The 27505-nt window shown below is 37.6% G+C and overlaps 1 protein-coding gene across 3 annotated transcripts in view; it reads right to left on the reverse strand.

The window, feature by feature from the left end:
* Window positions 1–27505, reverse strand: part of celf3a (cugbp, Elav-like family member 3a) — a 70355-nt gene that overhangs the window by 11807 nt on the left and 31043 nt on the right. Inside the window, exons 3-13 of one of the 3 annotated variants that reach the window (XM_065287773.1) lie at window positions 26677–26810; window positions 26325–26377; window positions 26106–26232; window positions 25833–26008; window positions 23195–23549; window positions 22852–23076; window positions 22429–22620; window positions 19014–21094; window positions 13915–14023; window positions 10137–10326; window positions 8725–8865 (exon numbers count right to left, since the gene is read on the reverse strand). In XM_065287773.1, the coding sequence (XP_065143845.1) occupies window positions 19365–21094; window positions 22429–22620; window positions 22852–23076; window positions 23195–23549; window positions 25833–26008; window positions 26106–26232; window positions 26325–26377; window positions 26677–26810 (2992 nt within the window). In that variant the 3' untranslated portion in view covers window positions 8725–8865; window positions 10137–10326; window positions 13915–14023; window positions 19014–19364. Of the gene's footprint in view, window positions 1–8003; window positions 8087–8597; window positions 8866–9484; window positions 10083–10136; window positions 10327–13914; window positions 14024–19013; window positions 21095–22428; window positions 22621–22851; window positions 23077–23194; window positions 23550–25832; window positions 26009–26105; window positions 26233–26324; window positions 26378–26676; window positions 26811–27505 lie in introns of those variants that run through there. The other 2 variants (XM_065287777.2, XM_065287785.2) reach the window with 2 other exon arrangements.

A 27505-nucleotide genomic window follows, 5' to 3' on the forward strand; every position in this document is an offset into this window, starting at 1 on the left:
CAGTAAGTGAAGTCTACAAAGCTATATTTACACTGTAAAAAAATTCTGAAATTACAGTATTACTGGGTATTACTGGGAACTAGCTGCCAGTAACTTACTGTAAAATTTATGTTATTTATGTTTGTTCAAAGTTAAATGAACATGAAACATTTCAGTCTTTATCGTTTACAGTAAGTTACTAGCAACCAGCTGCATAATTACAGCAATTTTTACAGTGACTGTAAAACATTTCTGTAGAAATTACAGTATTACTGGGTATTACTGGCAACTAGCTGACAGTAACTTACTGTAAATTTTACATTTATGTTATTTATGTTTGTTCAAAGTTAAATGAAAATGAAACATTTTCAGTCTTTATCTTCTACAGTAAGTTACTGGCAACCAGCTGCATAATTACAGCAATTTCACTGTAAAACATTTTTGTAGAAATTACTGTATTACTGGGTATTACTGTCAACTAGCTGCCAGTAACTTACTGTAGATTTTACATTTATGTTATTTACTGACAACAGTTTGTTTAAAGTTAAATGAACATAAACATTTTCAGTCTTTATCTTCTACAGCAAGTTACTGCCAACCAGCTGCATAAATACAGCAATTTTTGCAGTGTAAGCAAATACAATCGATTACCAAATACAAGAAAAAATAAACTTTCCACACAGCATCCTTAGTCTCATCTGCCTGCAAAATCACTTTAGCATATCCACTGACATGATGAGAACATGCACTTAATCTCTCCCTTGATCTGAGGCCAGGGATTTCATTGGGATTATAGGATATTAAATCCATAGATTATTTAATCATCTGACATTTACTCTGCTCCAACCCTTCATAAAAGTGCCTTGAACACATATGGCAAGCAAATCACGATGTTTCCAGATTAGTTTGCACAGATACATGTGCATGCTGTATGAGCAATATTCATAAAGGCAGTGGCTGATAAGAACTCAAAAATCAGCAATAAACCCACAAGACCTGCTGTTTGTTCGTGCTGTTATTCTGTGAATGGAAAGAGTGAGCGTGTGTGTTATTCAAGCGAGCTCAAGTGGATCTCTCTCGTGACTTGTCGGTACGTGTGCTGTGTGGCAGATGTTTAAGTAGGTGTGTATCTACACAAAGACCGTTCTCAATCTCGCCTCTGTACCCATCATGCAACGCTGCCCATTGCATTGAGCCGGTTTCCTAGCAACCCAGCATCCCTCGTCCCAGCCGTCTCCTGGCAACAGGACCTGCGACCGTAATCAACCTGCTCGACACCCCACCCCCATATATTCCACTCTCTTTCATACCAATCTCGTTTTTTCTCGCTTATTCTTTCGGTTGCTCTATCAATCTGCCATTTTAGAACAAACACAGAGTTGCGGTGTTCAAACATAAGCGACGAACATGAAAAACATATTAGGGTGATTCTCGCGAAATTAGAATTATGAGGTGTCATGAAACATTTTGATAAAAAAGTAAATGGAAAGTAAGAGTATCAACATAAGAAGCACACAGTTACAAACGTACTATTTTGCACATGATTTCAAATGACATCATACAAACCAATTTTGTTGTTTTTTCCACATTTAAGGGGGGAAATTGTCATTACCGCGACTGGATTTGGGTTCTTTGACATGAAATATTTTTAATTAAAAAATCTAAAAAATTAAAAGCTTCAGTGCATGTTATACTATAAACATTTACAGTAAAGAAACATGTGGTATTTGGTGATCATTGGTAAATGTAGAGACAATAATAAGGAATATAAATCTGTCCAAGACCAACTTTCTCATCCTCCGCAACAATTTTCAATCATTGTTTAAGCCCTCAAGGAACTAACATTTTCAACAAAAAAAAATTGTTGGAAGGGACATAATTAACTGTGAACACTCAAGATGACTACCAGGTAAGCAGTTCTTATTTTATCTCTCCAGATAAAAGTTGAAATTTTGTTTGTCATAGTACCTAGACAACTTTTTAGTTCTCATTACCGAAACATGAGTTTGTAAATGAAAATATTTAATGTAATATCATGTTGCGGTAATGATAATTTTTTATAATTATAATTTAAAAAAATGTATTATTCTATAGGAAATATTTTAGAAAAATAATGGTTATAGTAAGTTCAGACCTTAATCTTATACGTGCAAAAAAAATTGGCTTCGAGGGCTTTTAAAAAAAGAATCTGATGCTGGACACCTAAGTCTGGATTTCGTGAGAATCACCCATTACCGTTTTCAGAAATACAGCCAGTGCAAACACATTTATTTGAATAAGAAGGATAGTTGGATGTTAACTTTTCTTAATGCAGAATGAAGATGGAAACGTATAAATGGCTTTGTAACAAATCTGTGTATGTGATATTAAATATGTATTATAATTTAATAAAAACTAGAAAATGTTCTTACTTTTAGTAGTAGTATGAAACAAAATGCCGCCCGTCACTCATGTCAACCACCATTAAACATCACTTCAACCTTCAATCCTCATCAATGAAATAATCAATACGCTCTAATCAATTGGCCAAATCACTAGACCTTACACTGGTTACACTGGTTACAAAGACTTTAAACTCTCATTGTTTCACCTTAAACAGTAAACAGACATAACGAAAGAAGCATTTGTTACTCTATATAATATTTATGCTTAAATGAAACCCCTTTGGGACACTGCAAATTGAAAGTTCGATAAGTCCTTATTCCTCAGGAAATCTGCAAATGTCATATTCATCATTTAGTGTGTTTATGTCCTCTTCCTGAGCAATAATATTGATCTGGGACACACTCAGAAAGAAGACAGATTACCCCTGGCAAACAAGCTCTTAAGATTTGTGATTTGTTCCGGAGAACAAATGAAGTCAATCCGACCGATCAAATGAGAAAGCAGGAGCGGTCGAAGATGTTTGCGACTTTATCATAATCAACGTTCGTCATTGTTTTCTGTCTGAACAGTTTTCGCTGCAATTTCTGTAGCCATGATATCCTATAAGAATAATAATACGATCTCCGTTAATTCTTTTATTTCTCAACGATGGGACGAAATCCACCGTTCATGCTGTATAGAGAGATGCGTGTCAGATTAAGTTCTGCTCTCGTGGACTTTGTAATCATCAATGGCCACACGCACTCTTGCAAGCAGATGTCTGTCTTTAAGCTCGTGGACGTCCGCCACCTCCCCTTTCAACGGCGCCCCTTCCCCCCCGCCACCACCCGCGGCTCATTATGTCAAATTTTCTTTCATTTCCCCCCTTCCCCCAATTTACCCCCTACCCCTCCTTTTCACATATCCATCCAATTTCTCTTTAATTAGACCTACTTTCACCTCTGTCACTCTTTTGCGCTCTCGAACCCTGTAACCCTTCAATTCAGTCGAACAATGGACTCATCTTGTCTGGATGTGAGTATAGACACTGACACCAAGTCAAATATACTTAATCTAGCAGTTCTAGAAGGAAAGCGACCACATACTTGACTAGGCTTCAAAAGTGTCAGATCGGGTTAGTCTGATATGATTGGCTCGCCTCTTTTGTGTCAAAAAGTAAAGTGAAGGTGGTAAAAAGTGTGGTTTTCCCAAACACGCTTCGTATTTATCTTTCTATAGTTTGAACCACACGTGAAAGGTTTTAAGGATGTTAAAAGTTCTTTAAGGAACCATACAAAGAAGCTTTAAAGGGATAGGTCACCCAAAAATTTTGTCATCATTTAATCACCCTCATGTTGTTGCAAACATGTATAAATTTCTTTGTTCTGATGAACACAAAAGAAGATGTTTTTAATAAGCAGGAAACAGAAGCACCATTGATTTCCATAGTAGGAAAAAATACCAGTACAGCGCAAAAAAGGATTTAAGAACAAAAATTCTTAGTATTTTTGTCTTGTTTTCAGTAAAAATATCTAAAAATTAATTCTTAAATTAGGATGCTTTTCTTGATGAGAAAAACGACCCAAGAAAGTAAGTCTAGTTTTTAGACCAAAAATATCAAATTTAAGTGATTTTGTGCATAAAACAAGCAATGGGGTAAGCAGAATTTTTCTAGAATTGTTTTTTCAAGATTTTTTTGCTTACCCCATTGGCAGATTTTTTTGCTTGTTTTATGCACAAAATCACTTAAATTTGATATTTTTGGTCTAAAAACGTAGACTTTTTAGATAGACTAGATATTTTTATTGAAAACAAGACAAAAATACTAAGAATTTTTTTTCTTAAATCATTTTTTGAGGTATATGGAAGTCAATGGTGCCCAACAATGGGTTGGTTACAAACATTCCTCAAAATATCTTACTTTGTGTTCAGCAGAACAAAGAAATGAATACAGGTTTAAAATAACATGAGGATGAGTAAATAATGACACAATTTTCATTTTTGGGTGAACTATACCTTTAAGGGACTTTTAATTTAAAAGTGTATGAGTTTGTGCACACTCCCTTACATGCACAATAAAATTTTCGCAGATTTACGCTTTTTTACGTGTACTTGAAACAACATACAGTACGTAGCACGGTGACCATCAAAAGCATGCACTATACAAAACTTATTTCAACAAATCTCGTCTTGTTTGAATTTCTGCGTACAATAAACATACTACTGTAGAAATAAAAATGAGCACATTGCATCAAACCACAAACAAACATCCAGACATTCGCTCACACAATCCACCCCCTTCTCTGGGTAACAACACCTGCCCTCCCTTCCCCCACAACAAAGGCACGACAGACGCTCTTTTAAACACATGGGTTCAGACGCACAACTCGTCCCAAGCACGATAACGCAAAAATATACTTTATAGACGGCTTAAGTAAAGATCTGTATGTAATAACATGCACTATTAATAACCAAATGGGAACCCAGATCTAGAGGAGGAGTGATAATGTAAAGCTTCAAACTAAGTTTAAAAGCATTAAAAAATAATAAAATAGTAAAAGAATAAGCTAGCTGATCTGTCCTGCTGTTCAACCACATCTCGATTTCGAGTCACGATTCCCACGGCTGAGGCAAGAGTCAAGCTTTTCCTGAAATAGCAAGCAAAACAACTTAAACCACTAAAAACCGCAGAGCTTAATAAAAAACACTAAACAATAAAGTCGCATGGCGTCCAGCTGAGTCATATTTTACTATAAATCTGTGTTTCAAACTCATCAATATTTTTGCTGTTTGTTTAAACTCCAATGTGGATTAGGCCGTAGGGTATATAAAATATGAGCCAATAAGCGAATTACAAACTGATTCAGGCAATCGTGAGATGCTGAGAGCTTGTACGTGAATGGGGCGCTGGTTTTAAGAGTGTGTTGGACGACGCTTGGCGCTTTGTTGTGCCGTGTGATAAACAGAGCTAAGCAAACATGTTGGGATGGCAACGATAAGCTGAGAGCGAGAGATAGAAGCGATGAGGAGAGATAACAAGGGGGAGGAGAAGATGGTAAACCCGAAAGAAGAGCACGCATCTCTATTCTCACAATCACTGTGTCTCTCTCACCTGAAATTAAACATAAGACCAGGTGCCACTCCAACCATGCCATCTGTTCAACCCCTCCTCCCCTCCTTACCTCTCCCTTCAATTCACTGCTCACAGTGGATCTTTTATTCATGGCTTTAATGTTGGCGAAATTAAAGGCACTTTTTCGTGAAGTACAAACGGAAAGTATAATAAGGAAGCGCCCGGGCATCTGATTTTATGCCATATACGACCTAAATCAGTTTAGTTGTTTGATCACATGCAAATGCAATTGGGTGATTCTCACGAAACCCAGACTTAGAAGTTGTCCAGCATCAGATTTTTTTTAAAAGCCCTTGAAGTCAATTTCTTTTTTGCACATATAAGATTAAGGTCCCAACCATTATTTTTAGAGGATTTAAAACATATTTCCTATAGAATTATAAAAAATGATCATTACCGCAACATGATATTACATTAAATATATGCATTTACAAACTCATGTTTCGGTAATGAGAACTAAAAAGTTGTCTAGGTACTATGACAAACAAAATTTCAACTTTTATCTGGAGAGGAAAAATAAGAACTGCTTACCTGGTAGCCATCTTGAGTGTCACAGTCAATTATGTCCCTTCCAACAATTTTTTTTTTAAAGTTAGTTCCTTGAGGGCTTAAACAATGATGGAAAATTGTTGTGGAGGATGAGAAAATTAGTCTTGGACACATTTATATTCCTTATTATTGTCTCTACTTTTACCAATGACCACCAAATACCACATGTTTCTTTACTGTAAATGTTTATAGTATAACATGGACTGCAGCTTTTTATTTTTTAGATTTTTAAGATGTCAAACAACCCAAATCCAGTCATGGACACGTTGTGGTAATGATAAATTTCAACTTAAATGTTAAAAAAACAACTAAATTGGTTTGTATGATGTCATTTGAAATCATGTGCGAAATATTACATGAAGAGATGTGTTTGTAACTGTATGCTTCTTACTTTGATACTCTTACTTTGCATTTACTTTTTTTTATCAAAATGTTTCATAACACCTCATAAGTCTAATTTCGCGAGAATCACCCAAATGCGTCTAAAGATTTGATCGCTCCATATTTGCCATGTTGTGAACAGTGTATGACTGCCGCATACATTTATAAAAAGAAAAATAAATTTCCTCTTTTACTACAAAATTAATTTAGCATCAGTCGTTGCTATAGCAACGGATGTAGAGATACAAAATATCATCTGAAACTTAAATCAGATCTGGATGCAGTGTGAACAAAGGCAAAACAGATCCGGTAAGAAACATCTTATCTGGTTTTCTCCCCCATCATGGTCGCAATTCCTATCTCACCCGCGCACGCACCCTAAACACACATCACAAGCGTTGCCGGAGCAATTCGCCATGATTGACAGGCTGGGGGTGGGGCCTGCTCTGAATGGCAGGTGCCATGAGCTGGTAATAATGCCATACAGCTGGGATGTCTCCGTGTGTAAAGAAAGAAAGAAAGAAAGAGGAAGAGAGATTTCTCTTTAGGAGAGGGGGGCTGTTGTTCTTAATAACGCGGTTTGGGGGGGTATGTGTACACCATCTCACCGGGCTTAGGTGACAGGGGTGGACTAATGGTAGGATGGAAAAAATGGAGGATTTAAAGCTGGGGGAGCCCGCTGAGGTCGCAAAGGTCAGACTACTGTCATGCTAATAACGGGATTTGTTCTGGAGTTAGCATGCAAGCACACACGCGCATAACGCCGGTCCAATCTAAGCAAACACTGATCACCACAAAACCAGGATACTGTTCACTCTTTCAATTTCATTTTGTTGTTTATAATATCACTTTAACGTTGTTTAATGTGTAATAAAGTCATTAGCCTACGTCTGGCAGGAGCACAGTTCTGTTCTGCTTCACCAGAAGCTTGATCTGCTCTCTTCTGATTGGGCGCTTAGTCAACATCACGTCTGTGCATTTACGCCACGTCCCTCTTGTGCTCATGTTGCTTCCGCTTGTGGAAATTAAACATGCTTAAATAGAATCTGAGCGGAAAAGATTCCCTCGGGTTTGCTTGATCTGTATCTCCTCAAAAAACCATCGACTGGCTATAGTTGGAAAGCAGTGTTGGTATATCGAGACCCCTTTAAGTTCCCATCTATTTCAGGTTCATGACAGGTATATTCATTAACGTCTTGGTTAATTGGGAATAAAAATAAAGAAAAGATGAAAAGGTTTTTGATTTTACAGGTTGGCTGTCACGGCTACGGCACGGCAGATGGCCTAACAGCTAATCAACGACTTGAGAGGGAGCGACATGATCACGAATGCCTTCAAGGATTGCGCCCTCCTACATTCCTAATTAAAGTCTGTTCAGTCAACACAGATTTCCACGGATCCAGTTTCCCGAACCATGTAATATGTTGTTTCCGCTTTTAGAAACGACATCATGTCCTTTAATCCTGTTATGAACCTTCATGATAAAAGCTTTATCCTATATATAGCGTAGCAATTGAAAATGTTTTCAGGCTTAAATAAATCCATTTGTTTTATATAGCCCGTCTCCGCGATCGCTTTATTAACAGTGACAACTCACCCCTGGCAATGTCTTCTGCTCGTGCAATGCATTCTGGGCCTTCAAGGCTGACTCTCTCGCACAGTACGTCAGAAATGCACAACCTAAAGAAAAACACACAACGTAGATTTAAAAAAAAAACGCTGAATGTGAAACAGAGACATCGGATGGAAATAAATGAAATTTGTTTCACAAATCCTTTTTATATTTGTTTACTCGAATGACTAAATGCATGAATGCAACTTTAAATCGAAGATTGTGTAATACAAAGTGATTTATGCCATGAGTCTTATATGTACGTACCCCAGCTGTCACTGGGGCGGTACCCATGTTAGAGGTACATTTTGGTACCTATTAGGACCTTTTTATAGGGTACTGCCCTAGTGACAGCTAGGGAATATATTTTTGACCATTTTTTCTCATACATAATACATACTGTTACGTATGCCCTGGTGTCAAACAAGACATCACGAGCAGGACCCCAAACAGGCATTAGATGTTTAACATAGTATTACTTTTAAGACATGATGAGGAAAACTCATCTAGCACCATTAGTCTACCATCTCCCCTTGAGACTGCCCGTTCAATAGAGCTGTGTCAATCTCGTTTAATTACCTTTGTGCATCCCCGTGTACTTGTCCTTGATCACCGTGAGCTCGTAGATCTTCCCAAACTGCTCGAAGATGGGCTTCAGGTCCTTCTCCTCCAGATTCCGTGGGATCTGGCCAATGAAGAGCTTGATAGCGTCGGCCTCCTTCATTAGGACAGGGGACGGAGCGACAGCTGCGCCCGGTGTTTCAGCACTGGAGAGCGGCCCGGCGGATGAGCGAGAGTCGCGGTGATAAACACGAGTCCGGGGGGAAACGTTTGAAACGTGACAGCTCTGAGTACAGAAGAGAGACACGAATCCACTCGATGACACATTATAATGACTTTCATTAAAAACTGATTTGCATTTACAACAGCGAATAGAGAAACGTTTCACACTTTGGTTTGGGCATTTTGCACGCAGAAAACTTTTAATAAATGTATTGTTTTTTCAGTATGTGTATTTTTCGAAATCGAACCCCTTACGTCTGTGTTGCTAACGCAATGCTTTACCAACTAAGCTACATGAATTCATAGTTTTGCGTAAATGCGCGCTTCGACGTGTATGCGAATCAATATCGTACCATCTTATTTAGTTAAATGCAATGCAAATGTTTTACTTTAAAAACGCAACATAAATATTTAAAATGGCATACAAATTGATCTGCAAAAACAAAGTTTGCACGGATTGATCTTAAATATTTGCAGAAAATTGTAACGGAAAACAAAAGATATTTCAGTATAGCAAGCGTCGAAAGTCATACATACACGAACGTGATACAATACCAAACAGATAAATATAGCATATGAATGAAATTGTAATCATTAACATTTCAAACTATTTGAATAATCTGTTTATCATAAAACCATGCAAAACTAGTAATGGATTCAAATGTTAAAGATGAAAATGTTACCAGGCAACTTGAGGTAGCGTCCAGCATCAAATAATAGGATGACTTTGATGATACAGATTTAAAGAATTAAATCAACTGTAAAACAAAGAAACTTGTGTTACAAGCTCCGGCGATCCAGCATATTAGAAATGAATACAATAAAATTAAATGCACATAAATATTGATGCATATCCCGGTTGCTTCTTTGTTTAATCCAGACTGGTGGCTCAGGCGTATTGTGGCTCTTTGTCACGACACCAACTGCACATAGATACGCACATACATGATCGAGAAAAACGCACAGAGATATCCAAGCAACTTCTAACCTTTAAATCAATAAATATTGATATGCTTATTTAAATCTTACGAGCTTTCCCGTGTGCGGAAAGCTGACATTTGTTATCGTTTCCTTCTCTCTCTTTTTTTGTTAATCCCAAGGGGATGTTTGTTTATTTGCCATTTTCCGTCTGGTTGTAAAAGATGCTCGTGCACAGATAAAGAGGCCTCTCATAAAAGATTTAGCTTCATAGCAAATCACAGAAGATTTAACTAAATCACCCTTGAACCGTCAGGGTTTTTGTCTGTCTTTGCCCTCTCAAACATCTCCTGTTGACTAGAATGAATGCGTGAATCGATAGAGGTACAGATGCAAATAAAACACATTTCCACTTACGAATTTACGCTGAGGCTGTGAAGACGACACACGTTAACACTGTAGTCTATATTCACGGTGTTGACACTCTGTATAACCCGTAGCTTTTGACGTCGAAAGCCGGTGTCCCCCTCCTGTCCATCTCCTGTCCTCCCTCGGGGTGTGGAAACCGTGATGCTTACTCGGCTTAAGGGAGTGTCTGTATTTTCTCCTTACAAAACATAGCCGCAAAAACACAGGTTGCTGTCAATGAACAGCTGATTGTTTCATTACCATGCACACTGCATCTACCGTCTAATTAAGACATATGTGTGGATACGTATACACTTAATTTTATAATAAATTTAAATTAAAATACCTTTTATAGGTGTTACACTTTACTGAACATTAAGTATCATAACACAGTAAAGCAGGCATAGGCAACGTCGGTCTTGGAGTGCCAATGTCCTGCTGATTTTAGCTCCAACCCTGATAAAATCTTGCATACCTGTAGTTTTCAGGTAACTATTTAGACCTTGATTAGTTGTTCAAGTTTGCTTGATAAGAGAGCTGGAGCTAAACTCTGCACTCCAGGACCGACATTGCCTACCACTGCAGTAAGGTATATTGTTCAGTTCTACCAAAGTCTCTTTAAAGGGGACAAATCATGAAAATCTGATTTGTGCTTCTATCAACTAAGAAAATGTGAAAAAGAAAAAGCAAGTAACTTCATTTTGGTAAACCATTCTTTGCAAGCATGTGAAAAAAAGGTAAATTTGGCTCCCTTTGTGATGTCAGAAGGGGATAATACCGCCCCTTAATCTGCATTATCCAACCACGGCACTGCCACTTATTATGGACACACCCAAAAACAGCAAATTTTTGCTCACATCTACAAAGTGGCAATTTTAACATGATTTTAAAGAGCACCTCTTGTCCGATTCACGTTTATACGTTTCCTTTGGTGTGTAAGTGGTATAAGTACATGTTAACGATAAACAAAAGGTTTTACATAAATCTCTTTTCTTGGACTACAACAAACACACGGATTGTAGGCAACAGTTTACTTCCTCAGATTGGTGACGTAGAGAAGACCGACATTATCATCATTCCTTACGCTTCACACTCACAGCCTGTAAGTTAACTCCTGTTGGCACTGCATTGTGACCGAATCTTTCAAACATGGTAAGGGGCGTCACGAGGTACGTACAGATTAGCTGGCCAATCAGGGACACATAGCTTTTCAAAACCGTGCGTTTCAGGAAGAGAGTAAAATCTGGAGCTACAAAAATTTACGGTATGTGGAAAATAATGTGTTTTAACGTAAACGCATTGTATTATACCAAATACACAAAATAACGTTGTTTTTAGCAATGAAATAGGTGACCTTTAAGCTAAAACTTTAAATACATAATCTTAAAAAAGTAATGTGAAATGTCCCCTTTCAAAAATTTGCTTCACTGCGCTGTTATTTTTGATCAAATAATTTTAAACATGTAATCCTCTCTAAACATGCATAGAATCGAATAATTTCAATTGAATCATTTTTGCGCATGTTTAAAGAGGATTCAATTTTTTAACGGTTGACGATTGGTTCTTTTACCGGGAGGCGGGACTAGCGTGGCCATTCTGACCTTTGTGATCTCCCCCATTCATATCAATACCAGTGACACATCTTGTTAATATTAAATATCTTTGGTTCAACACTGAATTAGTAATGCAAAGGGTCATGCGCTTGATTCCCAGGGAACACACATAAGGATATAACTTGAATGCACTGTACATAGCTTCGGATACAGGCATCTGCTAAACTCTTAAAAATTTAGCTAAACTGGTAGGCTAACTGTTTCACATGAAACACTTATATAAAGATATTATAATTCACAGACCACAGCCTTGGATAAAAGCGTCTGCCAAAACCATAAATGTATATGTAAAATACCGTTAGGGATGTAACTGCTTAAAGTGGGTGTTCGTTTTTCGTCTGTGATTGTAAACTATAGACGTTCCCTGATATCAAGGACGCTAATCCGCCTTTTGTTCTCATCGAGCTCTGACCACGGTGCTGAAACTACATCCAGCCAAATCATGTTTCCTCGCAAATTAACGCCCACTTCAACGACGTGATTTGCTCGCTATGTGGTCGAGCATTTTCTCAAGCTTCACGATCGTGAAGAAAATGCACATTTATATTAACTCATTAATTACCATAAGAAAAAAGAATTTGTGAGAATATACCCATCACATCACACCCCATGTGGTCCATGTACATCCCCCCTAGTGTATCTGTAATCCGTTTTAATGATTTTGTGTTAGCCTGTCTTGCTCTGGGTGTACACTAACTTTGAGACACTTCTACTTGTGTGAGATTGAATTTGACAACCATCTGCTACCAACCCTTAAATCCCCCACTGGTGTGGTTTTGCCAATAACCTTAAATCTATAGATTAAACACCCCATCTTTCTATCAATCTCACGTTCGGCACACAAAAATCATACAGTGTGTCCCAAAGCACAAACATTTCATGCACGTATACACACACAAGCTTACACGAGTCACCGATGACTCAACTGGTTAAGACCAAACAGTTGAATTAACAACGACATCTGCTGGTTATTCAAGCTGTGGCTATTTCAGTATGTACTGAAAACCTACTGAAAGGTCAAAGTCAGTGAAATGAAAAAGACTGTCAGTGTTAGTGATAGAGCAAAAAGATCCTCAATATAAAGGCTTGCACAACATTCTGTTAAGAAAATATATAGGGGACATTAGGATGTCCCTTCTGGGAATACTCTTGAATCTAATGTTCCCAGTTTTTGTAAACCAAAGATTTTAGCTGGGGGTAAATATGCTTTAAACCCTATCAAGCCTTCATAAGTTTAAGGCTATGAAATTTGATATTATAGACAATAAATAACATCGGCTGAATCACTCCTCCAAGGAATTCTGGCAAAGATGACTATCCCAGAAATGTACATAAAACAATATGCATTATAAACAACTAGAGCAATAAACAGTAATCCTATACCCTAAATGAAAACTAATTAATTAAAACAGCATCATGGTTCAATCATTTTGAAAATAATTTTAAAAGAGGGAATGTTTTAAAAGTGATGGTGACTTGAATTTTATAAATCATAAAATGATTTGATTTAAACCCATATTAGATGATCTGGTGCAATACTTCATTCACAGTAATGTAATCTGAAAATTTTCCCAACAATGCCTCACGGCAGCAGTATATTTTAACATGCAATTTCCTTCTGTGCTATAAACATGACCAATAGCTATACTGGGACTTTTAATTGCTGCTAATTTCCCATGCAACAACCCAATTTATCAACATTCGGCACCTGTTATAGATCATCATTTGTGTGTGACTTGACTTTACATGAGCACTCTAACCTTATTTTTTTGCTTTAACGGGACTGTCTCTTCACTTGACCTTTGAACCATCTCCAGTAAATATATGAAACTGTCCCACTAGCTCAAGCTCACCCTGGAGACCTGTTATCACCCGACCTCCACCTATAAAGCACCCAGCTCATTAGGAGCACTGCAGACCAGTAGAGGGGGGTAGAGATCTAAATTTTATTGTATTTCTAGAGAAGGCCGGAGTGGAAAAACAGCATTCACAGAGTATTTTGGTTGTCTGTTCTTGTGGCAAAGTCTGATAAACTTTTATTATAATGTAAATTAATTTAACAGAAACAACTAAATATTCACATTTGCTCCAAAAAGCATCAGGGACTTTAGATGTTCTGCTTTGTTATGGACTGACAGTCTTGAGTGTGCTTTGTGCAACAGCACATGGTTTACCTTAATTTGCAAGCGGATGGGATACAAGGGCATTGGATGTCCCCTAAACCACACTGTTGCTGGGCAGACATGGTCCTTCAGCAAACACGATGTAGTGGACAAAAGGATTCTTTAAAAAAAAGTAAGGAAGAAGTACATATGTTATTGACACATTTAATAAAAAGTTTACTATAAAAAAAAAGAATCTATCTAGGCTATCATTGATACAGCTATATGCATTTGTAAACGCTTATACAAAATACCCTTAGAGTCTGATCATTTGTAATTTGTCTTTTTTACAACAAAGCACTTATAAGATTACCAAATTCTATAGATATTTTCCATAATCGTGTATATTAAAAATCAATCAATTAATTGAGTTCCGCTCACACTGATCTTTTATTAAAGTTTTACACAGCGTGGATGGCAAATATTCTGCTGATACTTTTAATGTAAACAGTACCCACGCGCTCGCGGCGTAAGTGGGCGTGGCCCGCGCTACCACTATGTGACGTAAAATAAACAGACGAGCCGTTTACTTCAGCAATAACAGATTAATATAAATCGTATAATAAATATCTGTACCACTGTTATAAAACGTAATTTTTGTACTGAAACGTTTTCAATATGGTAATATAATTTTTTTATCGGTTAATAAACTGCTTAGATTTATTTATTTAATGTAATTATCGTTCAATGTATTATTTAATATCTAATAAAACGAAGGTGGGGCGCTATGAACACTCGACGCCGGGTTCTGGTAGGCTACACAAACTATAAAGCACAATCTGCTTATTTAATTAAATAATTAAATTTAAGAATTTAATCAAGTTTTCCTACAGCAGCGCATGCCGAGTTTCATACGAAGAAAGCAACAGAGCTGACCTTTCTTTTTCTTTAAATAATATTAATATTATTTATCATCATACGTAATAAGCCTTTGCTTTACACGATCTGTATACACTATAAAAGTCAGCGGACTAGTGGTTTTTGTTTGACTTATATCTTAAATCTATTACATAATACCTATAGGCTATCAAATTTATTACCTAATATTAAGGTGGTAAAATAATGCTAGTATAGAGTTTCCATTAAAATCCCAATACATTTAATTTTATTATTATTGATCTTAAAGAAATTAGGTTTGGCTTTAGGCTACTGACAACAGCTTTTATACGTGTTGCTAAAGTCTTTGCTTTATGCACTTGTGCTCTTGTTCATAAGAGACGATGAGGAGGTCATGCGCATGACATCCTAAAGCAATGATACAGGATGAAAAAATGGCCTGAAAGCTAAAAATCTTTAAAAATCCAGGCTTATTGTTTTCTTCGAACTGTATCATTGTGTTAAAGAAATGCAATTTTAACATGGCTGTTTTAACATTTGGGTGGTACATTCACTCAGGAATGGTAAAAATGTGTGTGCTACTGCAGTTTTCACAAGGCTTTGGTTGCAGTATTGGTAAAATGTGTTAAATACTTAATCACATCTGTCTTTCTGGTAATTTTCCTTTTTTTGTGATGAACCGAATTTATTGTATTTAATGCCAAAGGTCTGTCAATATTGCACATCATTAATCTTTAAGTACATAAACTTACTACATGTAAACAAACACTCCCAGAAATAAAAGTACAAAAGCTGTCACTGAGATGGTACCCTTTAAAAAGTACACCACTGTACCTAAATGGTGAATATTTGTACCTCATATGTACATATTAGTACCTCAAAAGTTATCTGTAACTAAATGGTATATATATTAGGAACTCAGTGACAGCTTTTGTACCTTTATATTCTAACAGTGTAGGACCTCTAGGACAAAATTTGTATGGGTGGGGCCTTCCTCCTCTCAGGCCTGAGAAAAGGTACACTGTCAGAAAAATTTTAAAATTAAATAATAAAGATCCCTAGCTGTCACTGGGGTGGTACCATTTCAAAACGTACCCCATTGTTAGTACCTCAAAGTTACATATCTGTGCATAATATAAGGAACTCTTTTAAAAGTACCGTCTCAGTGACAGCTTTTGTATCTTTGTACAGTTTAGGGCCTAGGACAAAAAATGTGACATTCCTAACTGGTCCAAAATGTATACATATCTGTACCTAAATGGTACATATTAGGACGTTTTTTTTTTAAGGGCACTGCCACAGTGACAACGAGGACAATTTTGACCTTTTTTTTGACAGTGTACCGGACCCCCTAGTGGCCCCACAACACAGGAGCATAGTTTACAGGGCAATGGTCTTGTGTATTTAGCTTATTAGTAACTTTAGTTGTAACTTTAGTAAGATAAATCTACTACACATGAAGGTTTGAAGATATAAAGCAGTAAGAAAGGCAATTAAATCGTTTTTTGTGACCCTGGACAACAAAACCAGTCATAAGGGGCAAGTTTTATGAAATTGAGATTTATACAGCACCTGAAAGCTGAATAGATAAACCTTTTCATTGATGTATGGTTTGTTAAAATAGGACAATATTTGGCCAAAACTATTTGAAAGTGGAATCTAAGAGTGCAAAATATTGAGAAATAGGTACATTTACGGTAGGAAATTTAAAAAATATCTTCATGGAACATGATCTTTACTTATTATCCCACGGATTCTGACCCATACAATGTATTTTTGGCTACACTGAAAAAAATTATTAATTGAATTTAATTTTTTTTAAGGTGAGTGGTTGCAATCAATTTATTTAAGCTACATTTAAACAAACGTTTTATATTTTATTTTACTTTACTAATCTTTTTTTTTTAAATGTAGCGTAAATAAATTGATTGCAATCACTTACCTTAAAAAAAGAGATTAAATTCAATGAGTCATTATTTTCAGTGTATTTCTACAAATATACCTGTGCGACTTGTGACTGGTCTTTTGGTTCAAGGGTTACATTTAATCTTTATTGAACAATTAACTAAGACACAAACTAAATAATTTCCGATCAGTGACTTTAGTTGACCATAAAATTTCACTTCGCTCTTTAGCTGTATTAATTAATATTAATGTTTCAATTTCAGCTATATTAGTTTGCTATTGAGTATCATTATGTTATTACATCAAACCTTCTCAATAAATAAGCTATCTATCAATAATAATGCCTTTTGCTTTCTTGTTTTGTCTTTGATGAACTAAACAAACTGCAGTTTTGATATTTTGAGCCTACTGAAGTTAACACAAAGACACTTTAAAATCTTTGTTTTTTAAGCTAAGAAAATGTTTGATTTTTGTGCTCCACAACATTTTAAATAAAAAAAATTAGATTAGGTTAACCATATCTGAATCTCCAAAATGTCTAATGTAATGATGTTTTTAATAAGTATTTAGCAAATCTTTTATAATAAAGTGGTTTGCTGGCTTAAGGATGCAGTAAGTTTATATGCCAGTATTTGCCAACCTTTCAGAGTGACACATTTTGTTTTTCAGTTGATTTATCACTGCGAGGTCATTAGTGACATTTGTGGAACTATGACGCTTATGCTGAGCCTTATTTTCCTTCTCTTTCATAGGCTAATTTTATTTCAAAGAAAAAAGTTCACAGCGTGATGCCACATCTGCGACTGTCACGACTCAAGTATGACTACAGCGCGCTCTTGATCAATTCTGATTCTATCTGGCAGATAAAAATATACAGGATAGTAAGACAACACAGCTCATGGTACCCATTGACTTCCAAAGTAAAATTAACAAATACTACCAGTTAATGTGTACCATCAACTGTGTGCTTACCATTATTTGTCAAAATATCTTCTTTTGTGTTCAACTGAATAAAAAAACTCACACAGGTTCAGGGCGAGTATATGATTTCAATTCTGGTTGAACTATTCCTGTAACTTCAAGGTGCCAAAGAATGCATTGAAATGATATGTTAAAATTATGTGGCTTTATTAAGGGCAAAAATCATCTAGAAACGTTTTAACATGTCCATTCACAACCCTAGAATTTGCCCTTGATCCATTATTACCTTTTTTGAAAGGGTCATGAATAATAATGTTGAGCTCAGCTCTGATTGGCTGTTTCTCAGAGCAGTTCAGTTAGCTCTGTGTGTGTAATCAGACCTTAAGATACAGATTTTGGAGAATAATCAATTATTCGGAGACTGGAAATTGACTTTTCCGAGTAGTACGTTTTCATTTTTCAGTGTGGACCTGCAAAACGTAACATTAGCCTAAACGCTAGCATATAGCATTAACTAGCATATAACGCTAACACCGCAGTCAAAACTTAGTTTTTAGCATTGTAACAACATCGTAATTAATTTAATTTTTAATTTAATATTGGGGCATACATCATGACTGTAATGTCACAGTCGGTGTTATGTTGAGATTGGCCTGTTTTTCAGCGGTCTTTTGCATGTACGAGGTTTACATAAATAGGAAACAATAATGTTTGAGGCTCACAATGTCATTACCATGTACAGAACTGTATTATTCATCTATGCTTAAGTAAATACAGTTTTACATTCTATGGCACCTTTCAATCTAATCTCTGCGTATGTGTTTTCGTATATTTTATTGATGTGCATATAATGTAATCACGAATGTATTCATCAGTCACACTGCATTAGTTGAGATGAAAAGACTCAATGAAATCATGGTTGAGACTGGACTCCCCCACTGTGGTTTTTTTTCCAAACATCTTTATTACATCAGTACAGTAAAAGCCTCAGGAAACTGAGAGAGGCCACGATGTTCTTCTTAACAACTTCTTGTCTTCTGGATCTTCTGCCGGTGTGGGCAAAAAATGGCCTCTTTACACTTTTGTCTTTTCTCAAAAATGTAAATATTACACTGCTGTTCTCCATTAAAGACGATAATGAAGCTTAACTATCTGCTAGGGTTCAATTGACTTATATCTACAAAACAATACGTGGTGAATCAAAACTACCAGCTTCTTATAACAATATAGCTTGATCATCAGTAGAACCTAGCTTCAAAGGTAAAAAAAATATTACACATCAACCTTAATTAAATGTTGATCCAAAAGATGCGTGTTAGACCCGAGCACACGGAGTTCTCGGAAAAGGAAAGGACAATTTGTAGGTGCATTTACATTCAACGTTTTATAGAATTAGACATGAAAAATATAGAAATGAAATGATTAATTTAATGAAATAAAATAACCACCTCTTGTTTTGCCTTTGCGTTCAGGTTCCCCATCATTCCACCAGCGCTCCCTGTAGGATGATTCTTTCCGTTTCAGAGCTCCAATGCTCCCCCTCACTTCATCTTGCCACATAACTCCCTCTTTTAATGGTTCATTCCCAATTTCACCTTGACCTGTTCACGAGGCTTCATGTTGGATAAAACAGATCTTGCTAAAGTCACTTGTATGCTAAGTTTTTGCAAGAATTCAAGATAGCGTTCTCAACAGCATCCCCTTGACGTCACAGCCCAACGCTCCCTTCTTGCACCTCTTTACGTCTTGGACTTCTTTCGTCAGCTCATTTGCCACTGTGGCATGCACTTACAGATACTTCAGTAATGTGGAGGCAGGAAGGGTCTTTTAGGTGGATAGTAGGGGCCACCACCTCTAGGAGGTCCTCCATAAGGTGGGCCAGGTCGCTTGCCTCTGGGGAAGGGTGGCTCATGGGCATATGGGACTGGTGGTGGCCGATGCAAGTGCCTGGGAGGTGGATAGTGCCCAGGGTGAGGTGGACGGACGTGGTGAGGCATTCGGGGCCTGTGTCCTAGGTGAGAAGGAACCCTCCGCTCTGGGTAGTGAGGTGGTATGTCTTCAGGGTAGTGAGGTGGTATTTCTTCAGGGTAGTGAGGTGGTATGTCTTCAGGGTAATATTCGTGTGCATGAGGTGAAACGGGGTGCATGTCGTAATGTGGGGGAGAAGGACTGCGAGGTGGATGATCATAGTATGGGTCAAAGTATGGATCGTCTGGCATAGAAGGGCTTAAACCTTCATGGTAGCCCCTTACTGGAGGTGGAGAACCCATCTGGTGATGGTGCATAGTTGGTGGGTGATGCGGAGGAACTCTCGAAGGATTTTGATGATTGTACTCCACTAGAGCATTTGAATGCATTTTAGGGACCTGGTGTGGTTCAGGGGCAAAGCGTGAAGGTCCATCCTCATATGGTTGGAAAGGTTCCTCATGAGGCAAATGTTCACCGTAACCAGAGTTTTCTGGGATGTACGATTGATCAGCAACACGTCCTACTGCTTCGCTGAAAGGCTCTGCCACGGTAACACGAGGATCACTCGCCATCGAAGAAGAGGCTGGAGTATTAAAGTCTTGAGGTGGAGGTGGGAGCTTTGGTATCGGTGGGAGGGGTGTGGTGAAGAAATTAGGTGGAGCAAAACCTTGGTGACTTGGTTCTTTAACATGGTAAGGATCTGCTCCATACGTTTCAGAGCTTGCCAACATTTGCTGCTCTTGACCATCTCGATATGGATCCACATACAAGCCACTTTTTGCCAGTTCAGGATTCGGTCCTACTGGGGTTTGTCTTGGTTCTTGATGTACTGGACCAGGTCCTGTCATGGATTTCACACTGTTGGATGAAGGTTGCTGGTGGCTGGGCTTTGATGTGGAAAGTATGGCTTCAATGAGTTGATGACGTTTAGCCTCTGCCTCTGCAAGAGAGGGCACAGAGTTCCTGGAGTCATTTTGTGTTTGTCCAATATTCTGGTGAATCTCTGTACCACTTTGTTGTATTTGAACAGCTTGAGAATGTGGTTCTTGCCAAGATGTGCCAAGAGGAAGTGTTGATTTAGCATCTGTAGACTGCCTCTGCTGATACAGCGACGGCTCTGATCTTGGAACAGGAACGTCCATCATTTCATCCTGAGTTGGTGTAGAGCCACCCTCATCCCTTACCGGTGTTCCAGCAAGGTTCTCCGTACTTGCTATGGGGCTTTCAACAGTTGCCTTGGGCCATGGCAAAACAGATGGGAAGCCCAAATTAAAGCCTTTTAGTATTGGGTTCCCTTGGATGAGGTTATCAATCTTTGAGTCCAAGGTAGAGTTGAGAGAAGTGTTAGGATTTACTTGGTCTTTTAACATATCTGACTGTGATGACCTGGGAGCCATAGACCCTTGATCTCTAGGCAATTGGACAGCAGATGGAGTAGGTGTGACGTTGGGAGATGCACGAGTATGTGCTGTAAGAGGAGGGATTTGGGGTGCCCTGTCAGAATCCAAAGTCGAAGTTGCAGGGGTCTTTCCAGTCTGGTTGCTTAGTAAAGAGGACAGACCTGGGGCAAAAATTATGGAGAGAAAAATAGGCGGTAGGAAAGCAAGGGTCAGCAGATTGATTTTAATTGAAAACATTTCATTAACCAACTAATACCTAACCTTTACTAACATATAGCAATACATTATAAACACTGAGGGATTTTCTGCTAGCTAAACAATTTAAGCTTGAAGGTACACTCCACTTTTTTTGAAAATATGCTCATTTTCTGACCCCCGTAGAGATAAATATTAGATTTTTACTGTTTTGGAATCCATTCAGCTGATCTCCGGGTCTGGCGCTACCACTTTTAGCATAGCTTAGCATAATCCATTGAATCTGATTAGACCATTAGCATCGCACTCAAAACTAACTAAAGAGTTTTGATATTTTTCCTTTTTAAAACATGACTCTTCTGTAGTTACATCGTGTACCAAGACCGACAGAAAATTAAAGGTTGCGATTTTCTAGGCAGATATGGCTAGGAACTATACTCTCATTTTGGCGTAATAGTCAAGGACTTTGCTGCTGTAACATGGCTGCAGGATGTGCAATAATATTACGCAGTGACCGAAAATAGTCCCCTGCTATTAAAAGATAATAAGGGGACTATTTTCGTCTGCTGCGTAATATCATTGCACCTCAGCCATGTTACGACGGCAAATTCCTTGATTATTACGCCAGAATGAGAGCATAGTTCCTAGCCATATCTGCCTAGAAAATGACAACTTTTAATTTTCCGTCTGTCTTGTTTTGACACTACAGCAGAGTCAAGTTTTAAATAGGAAAAATACAGAAACCTTTTTGCTTAATTTGGAGCGCAATGCTAATGGTCTAATCAGATTCAATGGATTATGCTAAGCTATGCTAAAAGTGGTACTGCCATACCTTGGAGATCGGCTGAATGGATTCCAAACGGTAAAAATCAAATGTTTAACTCTAGGGGAGCTGGAAAATGAGCATATTTTTAAAAAAAGTGGAGTGTCCGTTTAAAGTAGGGCTGGGCAATATTGAATATGAGATAAAACTGTCTAAAAGTCCCACACTGCACCTTTAACTGGAGTGAAAAAAAATCCCCTTTTTGAAAAACAGTAAAAGTAAAAAGACAGAGTACTGTATATCAAGCACTGTCAAGGATAAAATGCATTACACATTTTTTGTTATATCGCCCAACCCAAGTTTAAAGTTTAAGAGTCTGCAGGTAATGTGCTTGCTAATTCACACTGATAAAATTATATTAAAGCATTTTTGAAAAAGTACATAAATACAGGTACTGTACTCAATTTCTTTATAACATGCTGTTTATGATGATTTTAAAAACAGTTGCTTTAAAAAACTGGCTTTCCCATTTCTCACCCTGAAGACCCCCATGAGGTTGTGTTTTGGACAGGACGCTGAGCAGGGTGTTGGGATTGATGTCGACCTTTGAAAGGATGTTGACCAGTGGGTTCGCTGGAGGAGGAGCAGCAGTCGTGAGAGGTTTTTGAGTGGATGCTGGAGTGGACTGCACACTAGGTGAAGACCGAGAAACAGGACTAGCTCCTACAGCTGCAAAGAAAAACAATGCTTGAACACAACATTCTGCGCAAAGGCAAACATTAGGTATAAACTTTTCTTTTTTTTTGGACAAATTTGGAAAAACAGGAAAGCGTGGAAACCAAACTTGCAGCTTCCACTTAAGCACCAAGGCTCTACCACTTGGCAACAGCGCCAACCAGTACGTGTTTTAACCCGCGTATAATGTGCTGTACAAAATGACTGCTAACTACACAGTCTCACCTGAGTTCTTCATAACGTTTGTGAGTGTGCTGAGGATGGAGCTGATCTTGCCTAGATCAACACCAGCCAGATTAACAGGAAGTGACTGTGTTGCTGAGGGAACGGGCGTCGTTGGGGTTGTGACTTGCTTTGTTTGTGCGCCCGAATTAGCTTGTGAGGTTTCCGTGATGCTCTGAGTAGCAGACGACTCTTTGGATACAACAGGCGGGGCTACACATTCCTCCACTGTAGATAATTCAAATAAATAAAAGTACATACTTGCAGTTAACATGAAACAGCACTTGACTTCTGACCAACAAATTAAAACATATTAATGAAGTAGGAAAAGTTAGTAAAGATCTACCTATGATGGTGGGGGTTTCTGTATCCTCTACATCAGAGAGCTCCATATCCTCAACATCACGATTGTCTGCGTCTCCCACAGGAGCGCTTGGTTTTGGGGAACCCCCGACAGATGAGAGGGGGCTTGGAGCATCAGCCAAAGCAATCATGTCATCATCCATCTCTTGCCCATCCAGCTCTGGGTCTGGGCTACCGATATTATCCACGCTATGAAAGGGTGACTCTGAGCCCGAAGGTGAAGGAGCATCTTCAATAGGGGAGGGGACGGGGGAGTCATTTGGATCAGGCAGCATAGCCTTCAGTGCATCGAGTTTGCGTTTAAGATGCGATACTCGGTTTGCAAATGTCTCATAGGCCTGGAAATAAAAGATTTGAAGAGATTTTTGAAACCTAAACAATTTATATTATTTTCTTTTGTTGGCAATACAGAATTAGCTAACATTTTACATATATTAATAATTCCAATATTCTTTGTAGGACAGTAGGGAGGATTCATTTTCTCTTTTAGCTGACTCACAAGTATGATATGTTAAAACGGACGTATTTTGTTATTAGTTATTAGAAAATAAATATGACCTCATGATTTACTCATGCTCAAAGCAGATTATCTTTTTCAAACAAACACATTCAAAGTTATATTAGAAAAAAATCCTGGCTGTTCCAAGCTTTATAATGGTATTAAATGGTGCTTCTGATTTGAAGCCAAAAAAGTCCGTTCATCCTGTACAAAAATAATCCACATGGCTCCAGTGGGTTAATAAAGGCCTTCTGAGGGCAATCGATGTGAATTTATAAGAAAAAAATCAATATTTAAAACTTTACAAACTGAAATAACTAGCTTCCGGTAACAGCCGACACATGTTCACAAGAGAGTGCGTTTCCAAACTATTACATAGGACGGCCTTTTAACCCCCTGGAGCCATGTGGATTACTTTTGTAAAGGATGGATGTACTTTTTAGGCTTTACATCAGAAGCACCATTTACTACCATTTTTTAATATAACTCCAATTGCGTTCGTCTGAAAAAAGAATCACAAGTAAATCACACGGTAATTAGCATTTTCGGGTGAACTATCCCTTCAAATAGATACTAAAACGGAGTATTTGAAGAATTTGGATCCAAAACGCGATAACTGCCATTTTTAAACAAAAATTCGTTACCACCAAAATCAGTATTGTATCAGGTCAGTATTAAAAAGTAAATTCTTAATTTTACGCAAAATCCGATATCCGCCGTGTTATTCTGTCATCCTTTCTCCTTTTTTCTCAAAACACGATAAACGCCACTCCTCCTTCTCTGCAGAATGCAATAAATCCGCTCAACAAATCACAGGGCATTACACGAATTGTAAACAACAATGGCGGCACATTGAATCCACACGGACTCCTAGTTTTCCTCATCTTCTTTGTACTTTGTGATCACCAAACAAACAAAAACAAAATAAGACTTTTGAAGGCTAAACCTTTGGTGGGGAAGAAACATAAGCCGTTATTCTCACACGACAGCATCAAGCTTGTGTCATGCTAACACACTGACCCCAGCAGATCTTATGAAAAACTTCCCATTATTTTACTCAAAGTCAACAAAAATCAAGCAGCTGATCGCTGTCAAAAAAGTTCAGCGATGACGTCCCAAGGATGACCGCAGTAATGACAGTGTTCTTAATATGACAAAGTAAGTGTTTTGATTAATGCCATTAATGTTTATTTATTTTTATCAGTGTATACCACTAGTCAACTAAATGAATATAACATGGCAAAGATGAATGCACATTTATACATTGATTCAATAGATTTATTATAGCATATGGAAAAAACTTGGATGTATTTATTGCATTTTGCATAAAAAGTTTTTGCAGAAAGTTTTTATAATAAATCTTTGAAAATCAAATTAAGGATTTTAATTTTTTATGTTATTATAACCTAAAGATGCTATGTGAAAGTTTGTAACAGAAAATAGTGCTTTTCATCTTGTCAATTTCTTGGAATAGGAAACACGTTTTTACCGAAATTAGTCTAAATTGATTTATTGCGTTTTGGAACCAAACTGTTCATATGTTTAAAACGGTCAAACTGAAATGGCCAAACGTGTCCTGAACAAGTAGTTCAGTTAAACTGTATTCCGGTTCAAAATCTGAGGACTCACACGGATTCTAGACCTCGGTTTTTTACAAATCCAATTGCAGAACAGCGCATCAAAAAACACAAAGCATTTTAGGAGGTCTATTTCATGAGGCTTGTAATAAGGAAGACCGCATGCTGCTGTAAGTGACGAGAAATAAGTAGCTCATATTAAAGGTAATGGAAATAATTTGATTTCATTAAGTGCTTTTTGGAAATATAAAATTTTTCTTATTTCCTACAATCCCATTTTATTTGAAATTACCCGACTTTACATTCATTCCAATCACGCAGCGTGACAAATCCGATTTAACACTGCAATTTTGTTGTAATGGTCCCAGGACGCTCTGTGATCTTTCTAAATTCTAATCTTCTTTCTAAAAAGTGCCATGCATCAGTTCCAAGTCATTGCAGCACTATTTGGATCACTGAAATGTATTTAAAATCAAGCAACCAAGCACTAACTCTCACAGTCGTAAAAAAAAAATACAATATCGCCTAAATTGGTAAAAACTTACTTTAGCGACAATCTTGACCTCCTTATACTGCATCTCGTAGAATATGTCGGCATTCTCCAGTGCTTCCATCAGAGGTGGGCCTTTTTTGACCTCTCCGTCCAGAAAGGAGACGAAATCCTGAAGCTTTGTGCTTCCGTCCTCAAAATCTTTAGAGAACCTCTTGCCACCTGCTTTGTCTGAGGTGCGAGATGTAGAAAGAACGAAAATATGAATTTAATTTATTGCACGTTCATCGAATACATCTTCAGATGCTTAAAAGCTTCGTTTAATGACCTTTTAGTTTCTTCAGTGCCTCTGTACTGCATACATCCACTCTCATGGCAGCCAGCTGTTTCTCTTTCAGCTCCGTCTCATCCACAGACTTTCTGTAGTTGGTAAGATGCTCGATAAACGCAGCCGGCTTCACAGGAAGAAATAAAACAGATGTTAGAAGTAACGTCATTTCAAAGTAGCACAATTTATTTAGCTGAATACTGAATCTGGATCATTTACCACAAACTCAGCCACGATCTTGGATTTCAGGGCAGCTCTGGAATTGTCAGGAGCTTAAAGAAAAATGGGATATTGGTGAACATTACATCACAAGATTTTCAGAAGAAAATTCTAATGGCAATATTCAAGAAAAAGTTTAACCAAAAATGAAAATGTCCACTCTAATTACAGGCTAGATATTCATTTTTTTCATCTCTTTATTGGTTTTCAGTTAAGAATCAAGTCATATGGGTCTGGATTGATATTATACAATAAATAATAATATGAGTCATCAATGAGTAAAGGTGCCTTTCAAATTTAAAGAGGTTAATTTTACTATACTGCTAGGGTAACTAATTAACGCAATACTGACCTTTAACTGGTTCTTCTTTCTGAACCATACCATTCTTCAGCTGATGGATAAACTCCTCCGAATAGACACTTCTCTCTTCCCAAATGTTCAGGATCCTCTCCACTGATTTGGTCACCTTGGAATCCTTCATGCCACTGTAAGGAAAAGCTATTTAATAATGACACTGATTGATACAGGCATGAATAACATGCAATTTGTAGATACATTGCGACATTAAGATAAACTTTGACCATACCAATTATAGAAAAACATATCAATTTTTACTATACATGGGACAGCTGAGGTCACTCAAAATTCCCCATTTGTATATTCAACAAAAAACAACAGCAAGCAGATTGTAAAGAATAATTTAAAAGATCAAGTTAAACTAAAATCAACCACTGTATAGTGCCATGTTCAAAAACTCCTGATGATGCGCGCATCAATACAGCACCTTCCATATAGATTCGGATGCACGTTTGAAAGCAGTATGACAAATTGCAGTAGATCTGTGATCCGTATGGAAAGGACGTATTTGACTTGAGGAGAAGCCTACGTAGAGTGAAAGGTAGCGGTATATAGATGGTTTTATTGGATGCACGTGCGTTGTTGCAGTTACGCGTCTGGGCCATAGACTGTAAAAAATATGGACGTATTGTACGTGACATCACCCATAGGTTTGAGAAGAGCTTTTTTGAAGCAAATAGTAGGCAGGGCCTGTTGTCGCCATCTTGTCCATGCATCACTTGCGGAAAACCGAAAAGGAGACGGCGATCATGGATCACCGCTATGTAAAAGGAGGTTTGGCACCGATCTGTAGTTTACGTTGTAAAATGTGTACTATATAATG

The sequence above is a fragment of the Paramisgurnus dabryanus genome, chromosome 19 (assembly GCF_030506205.2).
Source record: "Paramisgurnus dabryanus chromosome 19, PD_genome_1.1, whole genome shotgun sequence".
Lineage (NCBI taxonomy): Eukaryota > Metazoa > Chordata > Actinopteri > Cypriniformes > Cobitidae > Paramisgurnus > Paramisgurnus dabryanus.